The 25,173-nt window shown below is 44.2% G+C and overlaps 1 protein-coding gene across 1 annotated transcript in view; it reads right to left on the bottom strand.

The window, feature by feature from the left end:
- Nucleotides 1-25,173, bottom strand: part of FOXK1 (forkhead box K1) — a 57,523-nt gene that overhangs the window by 28,164 nt on the left and 4,186 nt on the right. The window contains exon 2 of the mRNA XM_068146636.1: nt 2,290-2,487. Within this exon, the coding sequence (XP_068002737.1) occupies nt 2,290-2,487 (198 nt within the window). The remainder of the gene's footprint in view (nt 1-2,289; nt 2,488-25,173) is intronic.

Genomic DNA, 25,173 nt, shown 5'->3' on the forward strand with positions numbered 1-25,173 from the left:
GGCCCCTCCTGGAGATAAAGCACCTAGCTACAAAAAACAGTGGACACATTTCTCCCTAGGAGTAAGCAGGAATCTTGCTTTGCAAAGCTGCTGAGGGTGGCAGGTTTGGTTTTGTTTAAACAAAGCTCATTCCCTCTCCAGGTGGTGCACTTTGTGGAGGGAAAATAAATAGGCTGAAAAAGGCCCAGAAGCTTGCAGGGGGGAATCTGCAGGGAAGCAAGCTGCAGTGTAAACAAGGAGGTAGAACAGGGCTGGGGGTCAGGAGGGCAGGGCTGGATCTGATGGGAGCACAGGTACAGCCCCTGCCCTGCAGCAGGGTGGAGGCAGGAAAAGGGGGCCAGGAGCCATTTTCCAAAAAGGAAATTTCACCCTGCCCAGGATTTCCAAACTGCAATAATTTTCCACGGGCCAATCAGGGAGGAGCAAGGCAAACGCACCAAATTAGGAAAGTAAATACTAGAAGGGGGAGAGGGAGGAGGAGAGCCCAGCTCATGCAACCACCTCCCAAAGCCAGCAATGGGAGAGGGGTGTGGGTCCCACGATGAGCTCCTGTCAACCCTCCCTGCTCGCCTCTTGGGAGAGGACAACATTCCAGTCTCACCCACCACTGTGAAACCACCAAGACAGAAGAGAGCTGTTCCGAAAGACAGCTGGTCAGAATGTGTGGCTACATGCCCCCCAAGAGCATTCCCTTTCTCCAACTGAAACACCCAAATCACTTCCCAAAGCCTGGCCCATGGGGGTACCAGGCTTGCAAGACCCTGCTAGGGGAGAGGGGAAGGCTGAAGGGGCCGAGCAGGGATGTTTACAAACGTGTCAGCCCCTCCTCTGCAAGAGGAACTTGGAAACGAAAGGGGTTTGGCAAGTGAAACCTCAGATGTCTTTTGAGGTTTTCTGCAGTCTTGGCTGGGTTAGCTCCTGCTCAAGACAAACGGATGCAATCATTAATCATCGTTAGTAAACACGCCGTTAGGGGCTGAGCACAATTCAACACTACTATTTCCACTTTCTCCTTATGCAAAAGAAACATTCTCGGGGAGTCAAATATCAGTTGCAGGCATATGCCAGAGTCGAAAGATACAGCCTCTGTTAGTAACACAAACCACACTGCGCCGCTTTGCGCAAGATGACTGAATGGAAACTAACTACCATATGTTGGCAAAGACACCATCCCCCTCTCCTCCCAGCAACAAGCTTCATCTAAAAAGAGAAGGTTAAATATAAACTAAAAGCAGTGGCTGAACAGAGGACTAAAACCACAGCTACCTCCAGCCCCCTCTTTCTCGAATATCTGCACTGCACATCTGCGCAGCTCCGCAAGATGGGTGGAAAAACCCAAACAAGCAAGCGCCTCCAGAGCTATGCAAAACCAAACTGGCTTCACTTGTGACACTGAAGCAGTTCTGAGCCACCTAAATTTGAATACTACTCCCTGAATTAGTGCTGTCACAGGGTATTTGTGTATAGTACCTTTCTACAGACAAGCAAGCAAACCAAAGGCTGCTGCTGCTACCAGGTACACTCTCACGGCTCTGAGGCCTGCACGTTTTGTAACTCATCCTACACACGAGTTCACTTTCTAAAGTTTATTATACCTCAAGTGACAGCTTTAATGTTAAAAGAGATTACCCTGCACCTCTGCCACATCAACACTCTGCTGAGAAAACCAGAAAACACTGCAGACACTAACTTGGCGTTCAGGTTATTTCTGCCGCAGGTTTGTGAATCAGATAATTCACCAAACAGGATACTCGCCCAGATGTACGTTCAGATTGCTGCAGCCCCTCAGTACACGGTCAGCATCCTACCCCCATTTCCTTCTATTCCCAGGAAACCACGTGCCAATGGCCACCCTTGTCCCTAAGTCCAGATAACACCGGCACCACCCAGCAACAACAGAATATTATTGAGATAAAAATAAAACAGGCGGCCTCCCCATAGAAAGGAAGAATCTGCCTGCTTTCTTTTCCCCATGCATATAGGTAGCTCTTGATAGATATTTCTAATTCCACTGCCAAAGATAGACCAGTAATTCTATAGCGTGAAACTAACACTCAAGTTCTCCCTTAAACCCTCTGAGCTCTTAAAAGTAGCCCAGATGCCCTCCTTCCAGCCACCACAGCAGATTTTTTGTAGCCTTCCATCATTTTCAGCATTAGATATCTAACTTGCATTTCACGGTGCACATTATGCACCAAGCCTTCCAAACAGAACAGGGCTGACAGATTGATGGCACAGAACACAGATGGGAGTTTCCAGAAAGCACTCTTTGGATAGTTGATATCTTACCTGATGGTGCCTGTGGGGGACGGGAGGGGACTGACCACGCTCCGGAGATCCGGCTCCGGGATGTGGATCTTCAGAGGCGATATTTGAGGGTAAAGTGGCCGAAGGGGAGGCGATGAGGCTTCCTCTTTTGCTTCCTCTTTATGGTATAAAGATGTGAACTGAATCTTTATAACCGTGCTAGGGAATCGGAAAGTACATCTGCAGGGGAAAGAAAGGGGAAAGTCAGTTCCACACACAACACTAAACATGTTTCAGTGCATCTGGGTGCAACTGTTGAGTCATTCATTCACTCCTAGCACAGAAATCCGCCATTCTCTGTGGCATCTTTCTGCTCAGTGTCCTGGACAGAATTACTGATCGCTCATAAATCTCTCTAAATGTATCATTGTGTATCACCTGTGACCTAGTGACAGGCTGCAAACTAAAGATTTGAGTAAGTTAAGTGATTTCCCCAAGGCCATGCATTCAGTCAATGACTACGCAAGATGCAGAGCTGTAATGACAAACACTTGGGTTCCTGCTGGATCAAGGACCAGGATTTATCTTTTATTAGCTCTTTGCACATAACTCAGGAAGATAAAAGTTACTAGAAAGAATCAAACCACAGGCAACACGGAGCAAAAGAGCCATAAAGTCCAGACAGAGCAATAAACAGCCTCCAGGTAAGACCAGGCAGCACTATTGACAAACTGGCCTCTGCATATTGTATATGTAAAGACTGAGTCTGTACATATTGTGTAACTAGCATCCATTTATACCCCCCTAGATGATGCTAAAGGATTGTCTAGCAGGCCTCAGATTAAAATCCATTCATTTAGAAGTGCCTCCCTTTAGAGAACATAGGCTATAGCTAGCAAGCAGGGTCAAAATGGGACCCCTACAAGGCTACAGGGCCTCATTTCTTCCCTAAGTAACACTTTTTTCCAATTGCTGTTTAGGAATAGAAAAAAAAAAAAAAAAGAAATAATCACACCTCTACAAGTACAGCCCTCAGAAGATGCTGGGAAATTCAAAAGGAAATAAGCACTGCCACTTTCCATACCTGAACAGAAAGCGTTCTCATTTCTGGTGCCTGCAACAGGCACAGGGCTGTAAGAGTGAGTGTTCTGCAATTCTTATTGCACTTTAATTAGACAATAATGTGCAATCAATAAAAGCTTTCCAGGGATCATTTCACTGACACTAAGGTTAAAGCAGCAGGAAATAAAAAGCAGGTTTCACCGTGGGAAAGGCCAGCAGTGCACAGTAATTGTGCTGGCCTCCAGCGTCTCGGCTAGAGAAGGCAAAGCAGAGACTCAGCAGTGTTGGTGTAGCGCTCTAAGTGCTGGCGTAGGCTGAACTCAAGACTTTTAACCAGTGCAGCACTGAATCCTGCCAGGTGACAGAAGGTGGGCAGCAAGTAAATCTGTCTTTGTGACCACCTCACCTTAATGCCGTGAGTGACAAAAGTGCCGAGAAACACAGAATTGTGGATTGCTTTGGGTTGGAAGGGAACTAAAGACCATCAAGTTCCAACTTGTACATCCCCTTCGGGTACTGGAAGGCTGCTCTGAGGTCCTCCCAGAGCCTTCTCTTCTCCAGGCTGAACAGCCCCAACTCTTGCAGCCTGTCCCCATAGGGAAAGTGCTCCAGACCTCCCCACCTCATTTCTCCAATGAGCTGGCTCAGCATTCAGCAGCCTGGACTCACAACGCCAGCAGCAGGCACTCTGCTTACCAAGGTGAAGCTAAAGCAAGGCTGTTCAGCCGCTACTCTGGATGGATTTCATACTGCTGCATGGATTTGCTTATAGGAAAAAAAGCAGAGAATGCATAAGCATCACACAGATCAAAGCTCAATACCAGTATGAGCAAAGCTGCATCATTTCTCAAGCCCTCAGCTGAGCTTTCTTTCACAGAGTAATGGAATTCTCTGCTGTAACCAGGTGCTCAGCATTTTTCAGCATCTGAGTCAAGGACAAGTAAGTCCTTGTTTAACAGTGTTCAGTGTGATCCCAACCTGCTGTTGATCCCAACAGGTCTGACCACACCGAGCCTAAGGCTGTTTTGCAGCACTATTGAAGCCCGAAGATTCCCACTGCAGGAGTATGGGGCTCTATCCCAGTGCCACTTAAGTCTTCCTTTTCACAAGCACCCAGTAATACAAGATCCACATCTCCCCCAGGCTACTGCCTCCAGGTCACGAAGCAACTAACTCTTCAACTCCACTCCACTTACGGATGCTGAAATGTTAGATAAGAAGGTGCTATCTGCACCCTAAAGCCATGAGGCAGCCCCATCAGTCTGTGAGTAGAGGCAATCTGGAGAAGAAGTTGTTACTCTTCCAAAATTGTGACTCAACCTGAAATATGAAGTCTAAACTAACCCAGCAAACGTGCACTGCAGAGGCCCATCTAACAGTGCTTTTCCTTGAGAGCCTCCCACAGCTATCTGATCCAGCCATGTGACTTACCCACAATCTCAGCCTGGAAGCGGGAAGAGGAACAGAGAAGCTGGGCTGGGCTGACTACACAAGCAAACAATTTGTTGGCTGATGTGGTTTTGTTTGTAGAGACAGGCTTCCCAATCCACTGAAGCAGAACCCAGGACATACAACCAGCTTTCACAAATGATGCCAGCTAGCATGTACATGGCCACTTTATAAAGAGCCAGAAAAATCAGAGTTAAAACACACAACGCTGCTCCGAGCTTTAGAAAGCTTTTACAGCTTGGTTTGTGCCAGCTTCCACTGCTGACACTGCTGGCAAAGTCAAGGTGGGGGTGACTTACTGGAATTTATGCTTTTATTGCTGCAAAAACCTGGGACACAAGGAATGGAAATGTAATGCAAAATAGATTGTAAATTCCTGCAGAACTCCTCCCCTCCCTCAGGGGTGAGAAGGTGCCTGGGGCTAGCGTTATTGTTCTCGTCTCTATCACAACCACCACAGCAATGCAAACAGTGACAACAGCACAGCCCTGGACACCGCTTCACATCAGCAGAGCAACACTGGAGAACTGTGTCAATGAGAAATCAGAACAGCATGATTTCTGACTCATCTTGTCCCAGGAAGCCCACTTTTCATTACAGTGAACCTGAATGCAGTTTTAATGAGATTAATTGTTCCCTTAATTAACCTCTTTCTGGCCAAAAGGGGAGAAAAATCAAATCGTATCAGGCTGTTCCTAGTGAGGAGTGAGACACATCTGCAAAAGATTTAAGCCTGTGAGAATTCTACTTCCAGAGAAAATAAACAGGACAGACAGCCCAAGCCAAACTGAGCACACATTCCTCAAGATTCCTGTGTGTATTTTGAGTTATTTAAACTGAGTTAAGACTATTTGATCCATGTTGCATGATCCCTATCAGAGATGCACGGCAATGGCTACCACTGCTTAGCAATTCCATCATGAGAAAAAGATCCATCTGAAAGGACAGATTAGACTCAACACAAAAAGCATAATGAAGTTAACTGGTATTTCCAAGGGTGCCCAAGAGGCAACTCTTTGTAAGCACTTCTGAATGTTGCAGCTGATTAGAGGGGTAAGGCAATGGTCTGCAAAATCTCTTGGTCTTGAAGGTACAGGCAGGAATCTTCAGCTCCAGAACTGCTGAGTTTTGCTTGACAACCTGCTACAGACAGGTACATCCTGCACTCCCTGGCTATATAAGCTGCATTATTGTAGTATGTTGCAAACATTAATTCCTTATGGCAAAAGATTCCCAGTTTTTTAGGATGCCTTGCAAGGCAGTGAAAATAGAAAGAGTTTTTGGTGGGTTTTTTTTTAGTTTGTGTTAAAATTAAACCACACAAAATACCTCTCCCCATCCTCCCTCAGCTACATAGAAACAATTCTTGCTTTATTACATTACAGGCAGGAGAAAGGAAAAGAAAATGGATTGCTGGCTCCCTGCTGCATGCTTGGGTTCATAGAGCCCAGAGCAGTTGGTGAATGCATGCTATATATACACTGGAGACCATGGGGAAGAGGAGGAGTGCACATGCCACACATGGTTACTCCCCCTCTACTCCACTCTTCTCCCCCTCTACTCTGCTCTGCTGAGACCCCACCTGGAGTACTGTGTCCAGTTCTGAAGCCTCTATTGCAGGAAGGATCTGGAGGTGCTGGAAGGTCTCCAGAGAAGGGCCAAGAGAAGGGCTGGAGCACCTCTCCTGTGAGGACAGACTGAGGGAGTTGTGGCTGTTGAGCCTGGAGAAGAAGGCTCTGAGAAGACCTTACTGTGGCCTTCCAGTATCTTAAGGGGGCCTACAAGAAAGCTGGGGAGGGACTTCTGAGGGTGTCAGGTAATGATAGGACTAGGGGGAATGGAAAAAAAATAGAAATGGGTAGATTCAGAATGGATGCTAGGAAGAAGTTCTTCCCCATGAGGATGGTGAGACACTGGCACAGGTTGCCCAGGGAGGTGGTGGAAGCCTCATGCCTGGAGGTTATTAAGGCCAGGCTGGATGTGGCTCTGAGCAACCTTATTTAGTGTGAGGGGTCCCTGCTCATGGCAGGGGGTTGGACCTAGATGATCCTTGAGGTCCCTGCCAACCCTGACAATTCTATGATATAAAAGATATTGCTGGAATTTTGGGGGTTTAAACAAAAGTTCCCTGGGCAAGCTCCTCACACTGACACCACAGCACCTATGCTACTGCGCATCTGTCTTGTGGTCAACCAGGGACAGTGACCACAAGCATTGCATCCACATAAGGTCTGCAAATACTGCTAGGAAACACTAGACTTTGTGTAAACAGTCAACCCAAAAGCAGACTTCAGGAAAAATGTTTAGGTAAAAAACCCACAAAAAACAACAACAAACAGAATGACTTCATGCCCTGCATGGCTCTACAAAAAGCAAGTATTTGGCCCCTCCTCAGAGCACCTTTCACTCAGTAATGCAAAGGGCACAGAGATGTCCAAAACACAGCACCAGCTTCACGAGAAGCTATTACAGTCACCGATTTCTTTGTTAGAGCACCCTGAGTGCTGTTCAGCAGCAAATGAATTCTGCTAAGATCTGCTACAGAAGAGAAAGTAAAGGCTATTTAAAGATTTTTTTTGACAGGAGACAGCAAGCTGTGCTGGATTTATGGCTTTACTTTTACACTGTGGTAAAGCACAGTGACAAAATAGACAAATCATGAAAAAGCCAAGGTGAAATATATGAAATGTATCACACACATAAAGCATATATAAACCCTGGCATAGCTTTTATGGATTATGCAATATATAAAATCACAAAATATAGTATAAAACATCAGCTTACATTGCACATGATCATACCTTGACAGGTTGGAGAGGTAGGCACAAGCCAACCTCATAAGCTTCAACAAGACCAAGGGCAGTGTCCTGCATCTGGGTTGAGGCAATCCCAGCCACAAATCCAGGCTGGGCAGGGACTGGCTGGAAAGCAGCCCTGAGGAGAGGGACTTGGGGGTGCTGGGGGAGGAGAAGCTCAACAGGAGCTCTCAGTGTGCACTTGCAGCCCAGAAGGCCAATCAGATCCTGGGCTGCAGCAAGAGAAGTGTGGCCAGCAGGGCAAGGGAGGTGATTCTCCCCCTCTGCTCAGCTCTGCTGAGACCCCACCTGGAGTACTGCCTCCAGGTCTGGAGCCCCTATTACAAGAGGGATATGGACATGCTGGAACGTGTCCAGAGAAGGGCCACAAGGATGAGCAGAGGGCTGGAGCACCTCTCCTATGAGGACAGACTGAAGGAATTGGGGCTGTTCAGTCTGGAGAAAAGAAGGTGACCTTATTGTGGCCTTCCAGCATCTGAGGGGGGCCTACAAGAAGGCTGGGGAGGGACTTCTTAGGATCTCAGGTAGTGATAGGACTAAGGGGAATGGAATGAAGCTGGAGGTGAGGAGATTCAGGCTGGATGTGAGGAGGAAGTTCTTCCCCATGAGAGTGGTGAAGCTCTGGAATGGGTTGTCCAGGGAGGTGGTTGAGGCCCCATCCCATGACTGGTTTTGATCTTGGTCTTTTACAACCTGAGTGATTCCATGACAGTATGTGAAGGGACAGCAGCCCAACTCTGTGGATGAGGCAGTTATCTCTACAACCAGCAAATGTCTTGGGTACAAAGGGGAGCACATAGATGATGAAAAACCGATGCCATTTCTAGCTAAAGTTTGACCAAAGGGGCCCACATCAAAAGCCTTGTAAAGAAGATCCCAAACAACAAGTCCCAGACAAGGGCTCTTTCCTCGTGACCTTTGTGGTCTCTGAAACCAACTTGTTTTGTGTCAATTACATATAGCTCACCCAGAAGAATGAATACAGAGTTATTCCCATGCCCAGCATTCCAAAACCACATGGAGTTTCTCAACACAAGTGAGAATTTGCTCTCAGACATCTTTGTCAGGCCATTACCATTACCAGTTATTTCAAGGTACCTGACGTGATTTTACTGGAGGGCAAGGTGGTTACTTCTCACCTTTTCAGTCAACATGTAGGCTGAATACCAACATTCCAGGCCACAATCAGTGCAGCAGGTACTGTACACAGCAGCTCTTACAGAGAAGTGCCTAAATTACCTCCTGTAACTGATTTTCTTTGCCTTCTGTAATCAGCTAAGGGAAGAAGCACATGCATGCACCTATGAAAATTAAGCCCCCATTAAGTCATAAATCCACTCCCTCTTCCCATAATACTTTGAAGCAGTCTGAAAGGAGGTGCCTCAGCCAACATAAAAGACTCACTGGGAAAGTTTAGGCACTGGAGCACCCAATAACAAACTAAATTTGGTTAGAAAAAGATAAGAATTTGCTTCACTTAACCAAACAAGTATCTAAGCCCTGAAGGTCTGCCCATGGAGAGATAAGCAAACCCAGACAAGAACAACTACCTCAGATTTCCATTTCTTCAAAAACAAGGCTGTGATAACTGCTGTGGCCACTGGGAATCAGCTGAGCTGGGAACATTCACTAACCAGGCTTTGTTGCTTTGTGGTGCTGCACTCTGCCCATGGACACCACCACCCTTCCAAACTTCTGCCCTTCTGTGGCAAGCCTCCCTGCAGGACCCAGCACAAATCAACACAATTCCACTGCAAAATATTCAGAAGGATTTCCCCCCCCTCCCCATTTCAGTAACCAAAACAGCCAAATCAATTTCCTCCATCTTCACATAAAAAAAACCCCACAACAAAACAAACAACAGACCTTCAGACCCCAGGAGGAATAATCACCAGCAGCCTTGTGCTCAAAATGGTTGTTCTGCTGGAACTACAGATGTTTGGAGCAGCAAGGTGGGCAAAAACATGAGTAACAGAGCCACCTTTCAATCAGAAGTGAATGAAAATGAATTTCAGTTTGAATGAATGTCATAAACCCATACAAGCAGCGCTGAAAGCTGTCTGAGCTGTCACAGGAGATTAGGTACTGTTCACCCCTCCTTCATAATATAATAATAATAATAAAATCATCCAACATTTCCTGTTCCACTCCCTTCTCCAGGTTTTCTTTTCCCCTAAACAGCACTTTGTACGAAATACCAATACAAAACCAGTTATATCATCCACTTGGCTAGGGCTATCTGCATTCCAAATGAAGAAGTTAATTGCACTGAGACTACAGAAAGAGTTCTGCAGGAGAGAAGACAAATAGATCTTATTCTCTTAAGTCTAAATACACATTGCAAAACAAGCGTGTACCTATCACCATGGCAATTTAAGAGTCATTACAATTCTTTTCTTTACACATCTCCCCAGGCTGGGGACACAGACAGCATAACTGCCAGGTTTTTAAGAGTGCTTTGTTCATTTTGGAGGTTACCACAGCCTTAAAAGTAATGAGTTTTCAACATTTGCTGTTTCCTTTTCAATTGCTCTGCTGATCTGAGCAGATTTAACACAGAAATCCTACCGAAGGCCTACCCCTAAAGTCCTTTCTCAAACAAGAAATACCTGTTACAAGACGGTTGGCAAAAATCATTTGGTGCATTCACAAAGAGATAAGCAAAGGGCCTGCAAGTAAATGGTGAAGCACACAATCCACATTTGTTCTTCCTGCTGCAAGGAATCAACTCAATCTGAAGACAAGCAAGGCAAGAATGTTGCCAGGCATCAGCAGGACAAGGAAATAAACTGCAGAGCGCCCTGCAACGACGCCTTTGGTATTATCCACTATTGTTTAATTAGAGGAAAAGCTGTAAAAGCTGCCGTTGGTGTCTGTAACAGCTGAAGGAAAACTAGATTTAGAAAGCACTGAGATGATCTGCAAACAAAGGAGCAGGGCAATCTCTGTCGCTGCTGAAAAGACAAAGCGACCCATTGAAATGTTTGGCCATGTTTGCTCTCTTAAGTCACAATGGGAGTTTAGATCAGGAGGACTGGTTTCTAACCTCCCAGCTCCCCTGAGCTCACAGATGACTTGCCTCGCATGCTTCCTAAACTCAATCACTTTATTTGATACATACTGTTATGCCTAACGTGGCAGGTACACCAAGAAGTGCACACACCAGCCCAGACTGAACTGAAATTGTCTGGGTGCATATGTGAGCGAGCTCAGGTTTGAAATGGTTAGCTGAATCCAAGAGAGAGTGGTCTGTCTTCTACCTCATGAATTTTCATTTTCTTCTGTAGGGAACCTTTTCCAGAAAAAGGATCAGCAACTCTTTCCATTTCCCTGTTGCACCAGATGCACAAACAGTTCAACTTCAATGTACTGGGGTCCCTGGAGTTAAACACTTCCTAGGCACTGTCCCTGGACTAGAGCTAATGTAAACTGGGTTTTAGTAAAGGCAAACTCACACTGAAGCCATCTGGAATGCCTCATACCCTACTCAGTGGAATTAGTATCAACTAGCCTGTGATTCCACACTACTGCAACAATTTTCTGTCCATCCTCTCAAATGCATCTGAGCTGACTGGAAATCCTCCTCTTTCCATGGTCGCCCTGAACTCACTGGGATGAGTAACTGGACAACTCTGCAGCTCATGCAGACTGCCCACTGGTTTCCTCTTCCTCACATCTTCTCCACAAAGAGATAACAACTGCATCTTCACACAGATTTATCTTAACACAATTTAAACCTATTTCTCTGCTGTAGGAGGCATTTCTTTTACCCTCACCACCACCCTTTCCCCTTAGCCATTTCCTCTCAGTGCCTGCCAGTAGTACCATCCAGACCACTGCATAGCAAGTCAAACCAGGGAGCTGAAATAAGTAATTTCTTTCTCTGTTGGGAGTAAGCTGTCAGGTAATCAAATCCCTTATCTTGCCTTCCACACGGCAACACAAACACCAACAGAGAAGGTGGAAGGGACAAGTCTCAAGGGGAGAAAGGAAAGGAAGGGGTATCAGCAAAAATGCTGCAGATTTGTAAGATCAGGAGAAAACAGAGCTGGCAACCACAGACTGGGATTTAAGCATCACATGATCCAAACACTACCTTCTCCTTTCAGAAGAAAAGGAAATGCATCTCATTCATTCTGAGAAAAGCTCTGGGTCTTCCTCAGGTAAATCACATCAGCCATCACGTGCCTAAAAGATGGAAATTTTCTAAAGTTCCTGAAATGGAACAGTCACAGTTCTGGGGGATTCAGCATATCTCAAGCCCAGAGTCGCTCAGCTGTATGCAAGAGGACCAAAGACTGAAAAACGTTTCCTTCATTCCAACAAGTGTGTCCTGTGGTCCCTTCCCCATGGCAATTCTCCCATAGCAACAGGCAGGTCAGTCAGCAGGAGTGGGTTTGTGGTCATCTGGGATGTGATACACAGGCTCTGTATGCTGCAAAGTGCTTTTTAGTCCCACCACCCTCTCAGAGTTTATTTGCTGTCTGCCCTTGAGAAAAGCAAGCGCGGCAAGATGGCTGAACAAGGACAATGCTGCTGAAAAAAATTCAAATTGCCATTTCTCTGGCACAGACAAGATCTTTTCCTTAAGCTCCCTGATACTATTGAGGTGGAACCATGCACAGCATAAAGGATTTTTCCTTTAATGAGAAGGCTCCACAGGTTACACCGAGATTTGCCTAACATGGCATATTCCTGTGTTTCAAACAAGGCTTCCAAGACAGCCTGACAAGATTTCAGATGGGCAAAGAGCGTGTGCAGGCAAGTGTATCTATTTAAAACAAATACTACCAGCAGCATCAGGCAAAACCACAACTTATGAATAGCTATGTCTCTTAAAAAGCACCAAGTAAATTAGCTGTAATGAATGTTTCTATTGAGCTCCGTTGCACAGGGCTTCCCTTTATGCCATTTCATCAAGGTTCTAACACATTGAGAAACGCTTCCACGCACAGGCGGATTCTCAAATAGGTATTTTAGCAAGCTCCTTTGAAGACAGCAAGGTTCACAGAAGACTTTGGGCAGACTCCAGGATTTCTCTCCCTGCCAGCACCATGCACACACAGGCACACACACAACTTTTTTCTTTCTTCGGTCTCTCCAGTCTCTGCAAACATCCCACCTCAAAATGCTGACAAACAGCAAGGTCTCAGCCACTGCCCATCCTGGAAAAGGCAGTGAGTGAAACTGAGCCAAGGAGCTGGTAGAGGGGGAAGAGCATAAGCACCCCTAGGCTGATCAGGAAGGCTAGAAAGGTAAAGAGATACCAGAAGCTCAACCCAAAGAAGAGCAGAATGGTGGTTTGGTTCAATTGGTACAATTTCTTACCTAACAAACCCTTTAATTGCTGTTGCAGACCAAACCGACAAACCGATCAACCACCACTGACAGAAACAGTTAATTGTTCAGTCAAGTGAGAAGACTCCAGGCTGTTTCACACTGGAGAATTAGTAGTGAAGACTGAAGAGCTGTATTTTTATTTTTATATACCTTGCATCTCTTAAATATTGTTCTGGTTTTACTTTTTGAATGGAGACTGTCTCAGCTTTCACTTGCAGACTCTCCCCTTTGGGAGCTAAAGCACAGGAAAGGGGGAAAAAAAAACAACCCCAAACACCAAACCACATAAGATATTGTAGTTGTAATTTTTTTCAACGTAATGAAATACCACAACAAGGTCCTGGAATAAATTCAGAAATAGCATCTCACAGAAGAACACGAAAGAAAAGACCAAATTGCTGAGAAAGGTGTTTCCATCAGCTAATGGGAGAGCCAGCAGGAATGGTAGGAGGTTACTTACAACAAGTCACCACCCTGCCTGGGAAATTCACTTTATGGACAGATCTTTTCCACATCCCCAGCTTTGGAGAGTGGGTCTGTAGCAATCCTGCTCACTCCAGTGCAAAAAATAAAAGGCTACCAGAAGCTGCTCTGGTCTCCCTCAGAAAGCTACTGGGAGAGCAAAGGGCCTGGAGTGTGCAGCTTCAAAAATGATCTTTCTGAAACTTTGCAGGCAGAAAGCACTACAAGCCAGTCAGTAGAGTCTTTTCATTCTATTAATGCCTAAAACAAAGCAGCTGAGGGATACCCCTGAAATATCACTATCACCACTGATTTACAAACTCAGTGGAGCACCGTTCAATCCACACTTGACTAGGGATTCATTCACCCCTCTATTTAAAACAGAACCAACCCCTCCAACTATAAACACTTATGTTAAAGCTAATCCAGAAAAATCCTGATAATTGTTGCCAGACAGATTATAAATGTGTGAGATGATTTCAGAAACCAAGCCTTGGTATAATCAAAATAGTATCACTAACAGGCTATTATTGGCTGCAGAGGGAAACAGTGACTAAGGCACTTGGTGCCATGGTTTAGTAGTCATGAGGTCTTGGGTGACAGCTTGGACTTGATGATCTTTGAGGTCTCTTCCAACCTTATTGATTCTATGAAGGCAGAGTTTTGATACCTTGATCAGTGACTCTGTAAAGCCCACCATAAAGGTCATGAAAAGACAACATGTTAGCTACTTGGTGCCCATCAACCAGGCATAGAGAGACAAAGAAGTGCTGCTATGATGATACCTCAATTAGCTTTCTGTTTCAAAACAGTGGAGCCAACTTCAAAATATGCCATTCACTCCAAACCTGGAGTGCTAGGCACAGGGCTCACTATCAAAGACAAATTCTTCTTCCCCTCCTGAGCACTCCTACTCCTTTACAAACAAGCAAGCTGCAGTTCAGCAGCACGTAGGGCAGAATACATGGAGTACAGCCAACCTGAAGCATCACAGGCTCTAACTCAAGTCTGCCAGCGTGTGAAACACCTAAGCCTTGAAGATCTTACCTATACCCACAAAAATCAGATGCAGTTTTACATCTGCAGTATCAGTGACATCTATCTTTTCCTCAATCTTGGTTGAGGTTTTCTTTGGCTGAATTAAATTGTATTTAATTAAAGTCTCCTGAAGGTGAATTCTGGCCCTATTTCTACCACACCATTACAGAAGCTGCTCTGTTCTCTTGTGTAGACCTTACTATAAACAACTTCATGTGTCTGGGCAAACTTAAGACACAGTGAGCTTTTTCCTGTGCGTCACATGGTAAGCCATGTCATAACCCAACACCACTCTGCCAGTCAATTAAAGTCCATCTCATTTATCAGCCCTTGCAGTAGAATGACAGCAGAGAAAAAACCTTGCAGTTGCATTTCAAGGGATGTCAACAGCTAGCTCCCTGTGGCGAACGTTTAGTAAGCTGTCCTTGAAGCCTGAAATTAACCATAAAGCTATTGTTTATTTTGAAGTTTGGGAACAGGGAGGTGTTTTAAGCACCAGAACGAGTGGTCTGACATTAAAAACTCGATATGAAAGTTTGCTGCTGAAGAAGGAGGCTGGCACAGAGCAGACGATGCTTTTGTTTAAGTGATGTTGGCTGCCAACACAGAGAATTTCGCTATCAGCACTGCAGGTGCCTGATAGCATCTGTAACACACAGCAAGCCCATTATCTTATTTTGTTGTGTGTGTGGTTGTATACATAAAAATAACAACAGTTAAGAGCCTCTGTAGCACACAACAGGCTGTGTACCACGGCTGCTCTAATCAGGTATTCGAGCCTGCAAAGGTCTTAACCATTTCTTCACCAAGCAGCAAACATTTGATCATCAGAGAAAATGCAAATTAAGTGCACCATTTGTGTGTGTATCTCACTTTCATCATCAAGTCTTGTAACTGCAAAAATCCCTTTCCATATTAGGATGATCAATCTGTTGATTTTTGTTAGTATATTGTCAGCATTCCATTTTTTCCCCCCCATCAAGCCCGAGATCATCAGTATCTGTGATTTTAAAATAAGCAAGCAAAACCCAGCACACTGCATAAAGGCTAAACAGTTATTTAACATCTCCAGTTTGTATGTAACTAATCAGGGCCAGGAAACAGATTTCTTTAGCTTTGGAAAAGATGGAGGCTTTTTATAACTTACCTTTTTGCTAACTCTGATTCATTTGAATATATTCTCCTAAATGGTGCTCACTTTCCACCTTAAAACCATTGAATCACGGAATCAATAAGGCTGGAAAAGACCTCAGAGATCATCTTGAAGCTCTTTGTCTTCCATATGACACCTTTTAAGGTGTCTGCCTTATTTAAAAGGATCCCTGCTTAAAAACTCCTGTAGGTCATAACCCTATTACCATGTTTCAAAGCCTGATCGCCCTCCTCAGTGCTGTGCAAGCCTCTCCCACTGAGAAGAATAGTGGTCCTTTGCTCAAGAGCCATGGGATGTTTTCAGAACCCCAAGTTCCAGAGGAAGCTTGGACATCACCTATATATACTCCTTGCTTGAGCTTTTCCTATGTTGAACAAGGGAAACAGGACTGCTGACAGGGATCAGTTTCTTGCTGCTGTGCTTGTGGGCCCAGTATGGCAGCAGCAGGAGGCACCCAGCCCAAACTGCCACACAGCCTGACGCACCACAGCTGTTGCACAAACACGTGTACAACCTCAACATCATCACTGTAGCTGGAAACAGACACAGATGACCAGCCAGCAACTCCCTCCTCCCAGCCTCCTTTGTGTCAATAATTCTCAACCTGGTTGTTTGAGCACTGTTTAATTATAAACAGTTTCGAACATTCTCCAGAATATAAACAAAGGTGAGCAGAAGAAAAACTGAGAGTCCAGTTCTGAGAACTGCTTGCCACTTGCTGCTGAACCAGGTAACAGAGAGCAGAGCAAGAAGGAACTGCTAAGGAACAGAATACAGGCACCTGGTGTTAATTTAAAACAACCACCATCCAACAGCGTTCAAGTATCCAGAATTGAGACCACAGAAGGATTTCAAGGACTAACTGCATTAACATTCTTGGTTCTCCCAAAAACAAACAGAAAAGGAAAAATTCAATTGCTCAGAACACCCACTTAGATACATGGAAATAAACTCCCCTCGTTGATCTCATCCCACTGCCATTTACAATGCAGTCATCTTGATTCCCTTCTGTGGTGCTAATCAAGCTAAAATTACCTCCTCTCCTGCTTACTGCATGTGCTAGCACCATGAAAATCAACACAGGGGCAGGGTCAATTGTCCTTCTCCACAAGTGCAGCCCACCTTGCTGCCATGGTTGATGTACACTTAAGACCTGCAGAACCTCTCATGAGGGGCTAGATATGCTTAGACTGGGTGGCAGAGTAAGTACCTCTTATAAACCCAGTTCAAATGCTTCAGAATGCCTAGTCATTCTTGACTTCTACAGACCTCTGTAAAATGGGCTCCCTGAAAGTGGGGATTTCAGTCCTGTTCAGCTAGTGTCTGTCTTGAAAGAATCAACACCACACTTGCCACCCCTGCTTTGACAGAGCAAAGATGTATCTCATGCCAGCACTTCCACAAAGCTCTGGGGGACTCTTCATCAGCACAGCACTTAGCTCAGTCTGGGGCATATTTAAAAGACACAGAAATTCATTTCATGTGCTTGCCGCTCTGACAACACTGGCAAAGAACTACATACCATATCCTAGTGTTCAGTTTTCATAACCAGCTCCATTTTAGATCCTAGTGAGATGTTTCAAAGGAAAAAAGCCAAAGCAAAACAAAATCCCAACCCTACCAGAAAATATACATTAAACAGGGCTAAAGTACAGATTGAATTGGCACATGCATGGAGTGGAACAGAAGAAAGGGGGGAAAATGTAGTCTGTGGAGATTAATATTCCTCAAGTGTGTGCCTGACAGCAGCCAAGGTTTTATGCTATTGAAAAAACACAATACACACCAGAGTGACAAGCAAGGTTATTCCATCCACCCCCTCGCTAACTCCCTGTCCCGCTAAGTTAATTCAAATGCACAACGCAAGGCAACTTGTATGAAACAAAGTGGGATGATACTCATCTCTACATTCTGCTGCCACCACCCTCGTCCTACACTCAACCTTCAGGAGGTGGTGGCAAACTCTCCTCTGGCAGACACTGCATAAAGTCTTGGACCAGGAGTAAGCTTTGCCTGGCCTTTGCCAAGTGCTCATAGGTATAAAGCATCTCACCTTCCTGTAGGGCTTCTCATGTCCTGCTTTCCCCAGTCCCAGGGGAGTACTGCCAAACCACAGCACTCAGCCTCAGTTATGACACTCGATCCCTGGACCATGACTATTCTGTCAGCAGCAGGCAGTGAGCAGTCAGTCTGACATGGAGTTGGTGTTCAAGAGATGTCACAGCAATGACCAATACATGTGCCTCTACAACACACACATTTGCCCACAGTTTCTGCACCAGAATAGGCTGCCTAGCCCCCACTTACAAGGCACTGAGTATTTACCCCCTCCAAGACCAACTTTAAGATAAGAGCCTAAGTCTGGCCTCTATTCTACCACAGCAGAGACCACAAGAAGTGACTCAGCAGAGCATGGCCATCACCAGCATCACTCATTCCTCCCTTGCTTCAGTGAAATTTGAGAGGCCTTCAGAGAAGCTTTCCAAGCTTCTGCTTCTCACACTCATCTCGGTTAAAATGAAAAAGGTCAGTATTAACTATTTTCTTTGCCCATCTTGGTAGAAAAATTTACCTAAGTATGTTTCTCCTTCGATCACAAACCACAATTAACACCTACCTCAGTGCCAAAAAAAGCACCACCTGCACCCACACTCTGGGCAACTTCCCTTTAACAGCCTCTACAAAGAGTTCCATTTTCAGTTAAGGCATTAAGCAGTACACCGAGAACTAAATATGTAGTGACAGCATGGAACTAACTGCAGTGCCACAGTTGGTCTCTGCAAGTAGCACTGGTTATTCATTTCCACACCTAACTCAACATCAAGCATTTTAAAACTTTGCTCAGCACAGGGGGAATTTCCAGCTTGTGGCAGACCCTGCCCCTTCCACCACAGAAATGTGGCCACAGCTGCCACAGGCAACATGCAGCTTCAATTCTAATCCTCTTTTCATACTATCTCCCGTCTTCTCGGGAAGACTCTTCCTTTATTACCTCAAGTATTCAGAACCCTGAGAATTTTTTTATACTCTGGAAGAGGAGGAGAAATTAGCCATTTGAAAAGATCAGTTCATTAAAAAAAATCAAGCATCAAAGGGGGCCATTTGTTTCAGCATCTTTGTTGGATACACTACAACAGTTTAATTCTCCTGTAAGCCTCATTTGCAACGCCATCAACTTTCTTCTAATGGGCCATTCGCCACCATAGGATTTGCTTTCAAGGAGCCAGTCCATCTCCTTGAAAGGTCTCAGGAGCTATCTAGAAGACTTTCCCTTCCAAATCTAAGTAATTACCTATAAAGACATTAGCAAAGGCCATGCAAAACAAAATCACCTCTGTAAGGCTCGGGAAAAGATCCTAATTCCCACATACATATGCCAGAAAAAGCTTGCGTGTGGGATGCTCCTAACCTTTGAATTCAATCAGACGCTCTAAGAGGGCTCGAACATGCAGAGCATGACTATGATGTATTTTCCTAGGAGGCTGGTTCAGTTCATTTAGAAAGTGATTTGAAAGAGCTAATGTACTATTTATGTGCGTTATAAAAAGTGATCCATATGGAGTCAGGCTTTGCGAAACGTTCGCTCAAGTCCGTTCCACTCCCTCTGAAGACATTTCACAATCCATTCAATACCCAGCAGAGAAAGCCAGGATGACTGTTTTAAAAGTGGCTCTGAGGGCAATTTAAATGTTTTAAGAGCTGACATCTTCTGGACTCGCAGCCAAAAAAGCATTTGGGATCAAGGGGCATCTCTCACAGAAATGTCTACAAAGTGACATCTACCTACAGCCTCCAAAATACTGACACTGAAAAGAAAGGTTAGAAGAAAACAACCAGGCACAATCTTCCTACTAAACAAGAGGAAAAGCAAATCATTTTGTTGTGATTCAGAAGATGGGCTGGACTGGCTTATGAAAGGTCCACCTAGCAGGATATGGCTAAGATTGCAAATGATGCAAAACAATCCCCAAATTCTAAAGACATTTTCAATCCTGCCAGCATCTACAGCCACACCGAGGGGCTGCTTCCTGGGAAGGAGTTTAGCCAACTGAAGTGACAATGACTTTTGCAAAACAACTACATATGGAAGCTGCTGCTACAGCAGACTCATTATTTTTAAACCAGGGAATTTCAGATAGTTAACTTGTTGTATTACTGGCACATCCTAATGCTCCCCTTCCTTTGCTTCAGGACAGTGCACTGAATTATGGAAATGTTTTATTTTAACAGATGGACCTTACCCAGAAGCTTCATACAAGCTTCATAGTTTGCAATATCAACATTTTGGGGACCAGGAGTCTACCCCTTTTCTGCTACAGGTTTTCTTTTAATAGGAGTTCTCATACTTGCAATACTACCTGGTGGAGCAGAAAACAGGGTGAAACCAAGAAGAAACTGCGAACCACTTGGAAAAAAGGATGCAACTGCTTGTCACTAAAAGACCTCAGATCTGGCCGCGCTGTCAAGCAAAACAATTTTGTTTCCCAAGTTCACTCTGTGGTTCTGTCTGCAGGGAAGCACTGAGCTGGGACACTCAATTGTAAACAGACCCTGTGCAAGTCTAAACTACTTGATTGCGCCTATTTCTACCAGCCGGGTTGCATAGACCTTGTTTATACAAACAACAGAATGCTAGCAACACTTTCATTGAACCACTACACATTAGGAATTTTCTCCTAAGAATGCCTGGGGAAAACTTCAGTCCTTGCCTTAATATCCCATACAGGAAGACATTAGCAGCAAAGCATGTACCAGCCTTTGCCTTCCTCTGCAGGTCTGCCCAGTGCTCATTAGACAATGTCTGAGGGATACACGGTAGGAGAGGGAATAATTACACAGCTGAATGGACAAGGCAGAAGGAGGAAAAGCCACCCAATTGCCAGGCTTGTTGACAGTCACCACCCCTTTACGCATGGTGGGCAGGCAGCCAAGCCAAGGTACACCAGGTTATGCAAGCCCTGAAACAATTAAAAAAAGAAAGAGATCAATAAATAAATAGCAGTTGGCACATCTCCCACACCAAGAGTCTACCCTTAGTAGTTTGGGCTACACCTCAAACTGAATATGAAAAGCATAAACATTTTTTGGGCTACCCATCAGGTGGAAACACCATTTGCTTTCTGGTCTCGTCCTTTTCTCCTCCCACACAATCAGGATTCGGAGGGTTTAAGAGTCCATAGTTCTTATGCCCTCGAGAGAGGAAAGGCCTTAAGTTGCTCAAGAACAATTCCTTTAGCAAGTGCACAAACTGGCTCTGCAGGGAGTCCACTCCTGCTTAGTCAAAATGTTGGTGGCTTCTGTTTGTGGCCTTGAGGGAGACAGAAGATTAAAAGAGTTTGTGTGGGAACACTTCCTAAGGCTCTCTTTAAAGTGGCATGAAGCACAAAAAAGGGTCCAACTATGATGTTATATTTCAGAAGGGGAGGGAGGTACTTGACCATAGTGCTTAGAAAACCTCTGCAAGGCTTTTTGTCTCCTCATTGTGTTCTAAAAGAGAACTTACCCTATTCCAATCATGCAGTGTATACTAACAGAACCAGACAAAGTCTGTCCATCTTTGCTCCTTCAGCTAAGGCAGAGCTCCCAATTAATTTCTACATTATTTTTCCCCAAAGTGTCAAGATGTCCTCAAACAACATGAAAATTACATATCTGGTACATCCAAAAGAGGGAGGAAAACCACTGAAGTAAATCACGCATACATAACAAATGAGAACCCAAGAAATTAAACTCGCTTTTAAATGCCTAAAAATAGATTGGGTAGGGAGGGAAGGGACTATCAATCAAATCTTACTTAGAGCTGCTGAATATTCAAAGAACAGGCTTCTAACAGGCTGCTCTCTCAAGACTGCTTGAAATTTTCATGATGAAAAATGCAGGAGGACATGAAAAAGGAGCAGCAGGGTAACAAAGAGCAAAATACACAAGACAGAAGCGGATAGAGAGTATTAATTAGGCCATTAAGATGCTTAAATGTTTTACTGTCCAATAAAACATGTATTTCATAAAAATTAAGTGCCATGCAGAAGGAACGCACACATGCATTTTATTGAGCTGTTCTAAAGAAACTGAAGATGTGAATTACAAGCCAAAAACATTTGTGGGCAAGAGTGAACACACATTAGTGGAACTGTGTCTGTGCTACGAAAACAAGGAATATGCTATCAGGTAGAAAGGTTTCCTCATATTTACCTAAGTGAGAGATTCATCTGCTCTGTAAGCATCTCAATCTGCTTTTATAAGGAGTCTGCAGTCAACTGAAACAGGCAGACCTACAAATACCTGACAAAACTGTTCAGTGCTTAATACTGAATTGTTGACTGAAGCGAACATATTAAGACCACACAATAATTTGTACTCACAATCAGTCAATTAACTGAGTCTGGAAGTACATTAAGATGGCTTTTCATAGCCTACATTCAGAAGACACACACCAAAAAAAGCTTCCACTTTTTCATCTTACAGACTTGTCCAAAACAAACTATTGCGAAATGACAGCTAGACCTCTGACTCTCCCTGTTTCTTGTGCCAGTCGGTTATATCACTGCTCACCAGCCACTTTAAATGCATAAACCAACATTTAAAAGCTACCAATTTCAGCAGTCAGAAAGCACTGCACAAGCTCAGTGGGCTTCTTAGGCATTTACTGCCTGTCCTAGACATATGCAATTTTAAGACAACAGGGACTTGAACCACCCATCACACTATGGACTATGCCCTACAGCATATTTAGCTTTCCTACTTTTCTTTCTTTCAAGTAGGAATCCTGAAGTGGATATTCTAGCCATGAGTCTATAACCTCTAGAAACTCCTAGAAGCAACCAAAGATATATAAATCAAAGCTGGTGTTAGGTATGGCTCCATGTGAGAGAGGCTTCTGTGCTCTGAACTGCTATATTAGAAAGAAGAGAGGAAAGAATCTGTAATAAAAGCAAGTAAGATTATTCCTCTCCTTCTTCATTAACATTGCCAGCTCGAAGTACATGAGTTTTCTTTTTTGAAACCACATTTCCACTTGGATTGGGAAAGGAAAGCTGGCTCATCCACATTTAACTGGCAGTGAGGTGAAGCTGGGTCTAATCAGCATTTCTGGTTGTGGTGCTTTTTGGCTCTGGCAGCAGAACACCCAGATGCTCCCCGCTCATCAGGAGAACTGACACAGAACTGAGTGCTAGCAGAAATCCACTCTGAATAAGAAAGCCAGCTGGAGTCAACTGTCAAATCTCAAAGAGTGGTTTAACAGCCACCTAAGCAGCCTGTGTACCCTCTGTTACTCCAGTATCAGTGCAGCCCCCCCGACAAAGCACACACATGAAGCTCCACATTCTGCAACTGCTTCTGTCAATAAGAGAAGTCAACACTGAGTTACTACACATGGCCGGTAGTAAGACTTTATTTGCATGGCATAAGTAGCAAATTCAAGTAGTTTCCTGTTCTTTACCAACATCCTGTTGCCACATCTACTCCTCCAGGAAACTGCAACACCGAGCAAGAGAATTTGGCATCCCACATAACAGCTCTGACGCCAAATGGCTATCAAAGCACAGCTACTAAGAGCTTGCTTACAAAGAAAACAATCACATTAATCTGGTTGTCATTCATGCTTTCAGTTACTCAGTGCAAGAGTGTCCTGTTTTCTGGAAAGGGGGGGGAGGAAATTGTTGATTTGTTACCAGAAGTCAAAAGAGACACTTTGCAGTGAAGATGCTCACACAGCTGGCACCAAAATAACTGAGATATGAATTACTACATATTTCATCATTTTTATTCCTCTTTTCATAAAAGGAAAGACTCACACCCATTCATCTCACACAACAGTACCAACTGAAAGAATCCCACAGTCAGCTAAGCATACATGCCATGATTGAGAGTGTGTTAACACAAAGAAGTTACACCAGCACAACCTGAACCTATATTTAAGCCTTTATAGCTGAGACTCTGCACAAGAATGCACAAGTGGGGCATGTTCTGGTTAGATTAATCTTTTCACAATCAGCACATCAGCTACAGTGAACTAAGCTTGGTTTAAAAGATCACATAGGAGAACACACACTGAGTTTTGCATAGTTCAGTTTATATTCACAATGTGACTTACAGCACAGCTATTTTTGAATCAACAAATCGAGCAGCAGTTTCACATAATGAGGGAAACTCTCCTTAAACGTTTAATATAACCCATGACAAATTGAGCTGCTTTGCCAAAAATTATTACTTGACATAAATTCTGCAATTAAAATCAAGTAATCCTTTATCACCATCTTGCCATGCACCCAAAAAAAAAACCTGTTCTCAAAGACAGTCTCTGAAATCAAATAAGAGCATGAAAAAAAAGGCGAGGAAGCGCTAAGACGGCAAAGCTTTCACACGAGTTTCTAGCGAGGGCGAAACGTTCATCCACAGGTTGTAGCAAAGAGAGAATGATGCATTTCAAACAAAGAAGAGGGGAATGGTTGCAAATGCAGATTATGCAACATTTAAGAACTACAGGAGGGGGTTCAGGAGAGTTAACAGACACAGGCAGCATTTCAGAAACAACTCGTTTTGTAGTCGTGGTTATGTGGTTGAAGTATTTCCTTAGTATGTGCATGCAGTTCCCTCCCGAAATGTAAGGGTGCCCGCACACACACACACCCCCACGCCACGCTCACATCATTCTAACCACAAGAATGGGGACCAAGTGGTTCCTGAGGTCATCAAAACACCGCAATACGATGTCCAGATCTCCGTTTGCTTTGATGATGTCCATTTTTTGAACTTTAGTTTGTACCTCAAATTACTGCCTCACAGACTGCGCAATCTCCCTTTGAAAGGGAAATGAAAGGCTGCTGGATCTAGCTCTCAGGTTTTTTTCTGCTTGGTTACTAAACCCCAACTGTGGAGACACCCCAACTACCTAAACACTGAAGTGAATGCATGTACTCACAAAGCAGAAAGATTAATACACACAAGATGTTGGGGGGGGGTGGGGGGGGTGTGTCAGCCCCTTGATACGTGCTCAGAGTACTGGATTAGTTTTGTCAAATTCATTAAGCACCCAGGAAAATCCCATTAGAGGTAAAGCAGCAAGCTCTTAATGAAACTTCACAGGCATAGGAAGTTTTCAATTTATAATGGGGCTCATATGCATACATTAAAACACAGAGTTAAAACAGTTGGACTCGATCTTAGAGGTCTCTTCCAACTGAAACAATTCTATGATTCCAGGGGGAAAAAATTTATTCATTTCATATATCCATATATTTACTTCCCTTGTATTTTATGCTTAAACTAAAGAACTCCTCCATTTTTTTTCCCCCTTCCATCTCCTAAACGTTAAAAGAACTGCAGGTTTAAACACTTATTTTTGCACTTAGAAATCCCATGCTAGAAGTATCTACACAGAAACCCACCAGCTTCAGGCTCCATTAATAGCACTACTGCAAAATTACCAAACGGGCAGAGAAGCAACATGAAAATATCCCAAGAAATATTCCCTGAGAAGCACCATTTTCCAACCTACTGAGTTCCAGTTCAGAAGGCTCAAGTGCTATTATCAGGCCACGCTCAATCAACATCTGCAGTTTTTAGTCAATAGAACTTTTGTACTTAGGACCATTTGAAAACCTG

This window comes from Melanerpes formicivorus, unplaced genomic scaffold (genome assembly GCF_026170545.1).
Source record: "Melanerpes formicivorus ecotype bairdi unplaced genomic scaffold, bMelFor1.0.p_v2 SCAF_14, whole genome shotgun sequence".
NCBI classification, from domain to species: domain Eukaryota; kingdom Metazoa; phylum Chordata; class Aves; order Piciformes; family Picidae; genus Melanerpes; species Melanerpes formicivorus.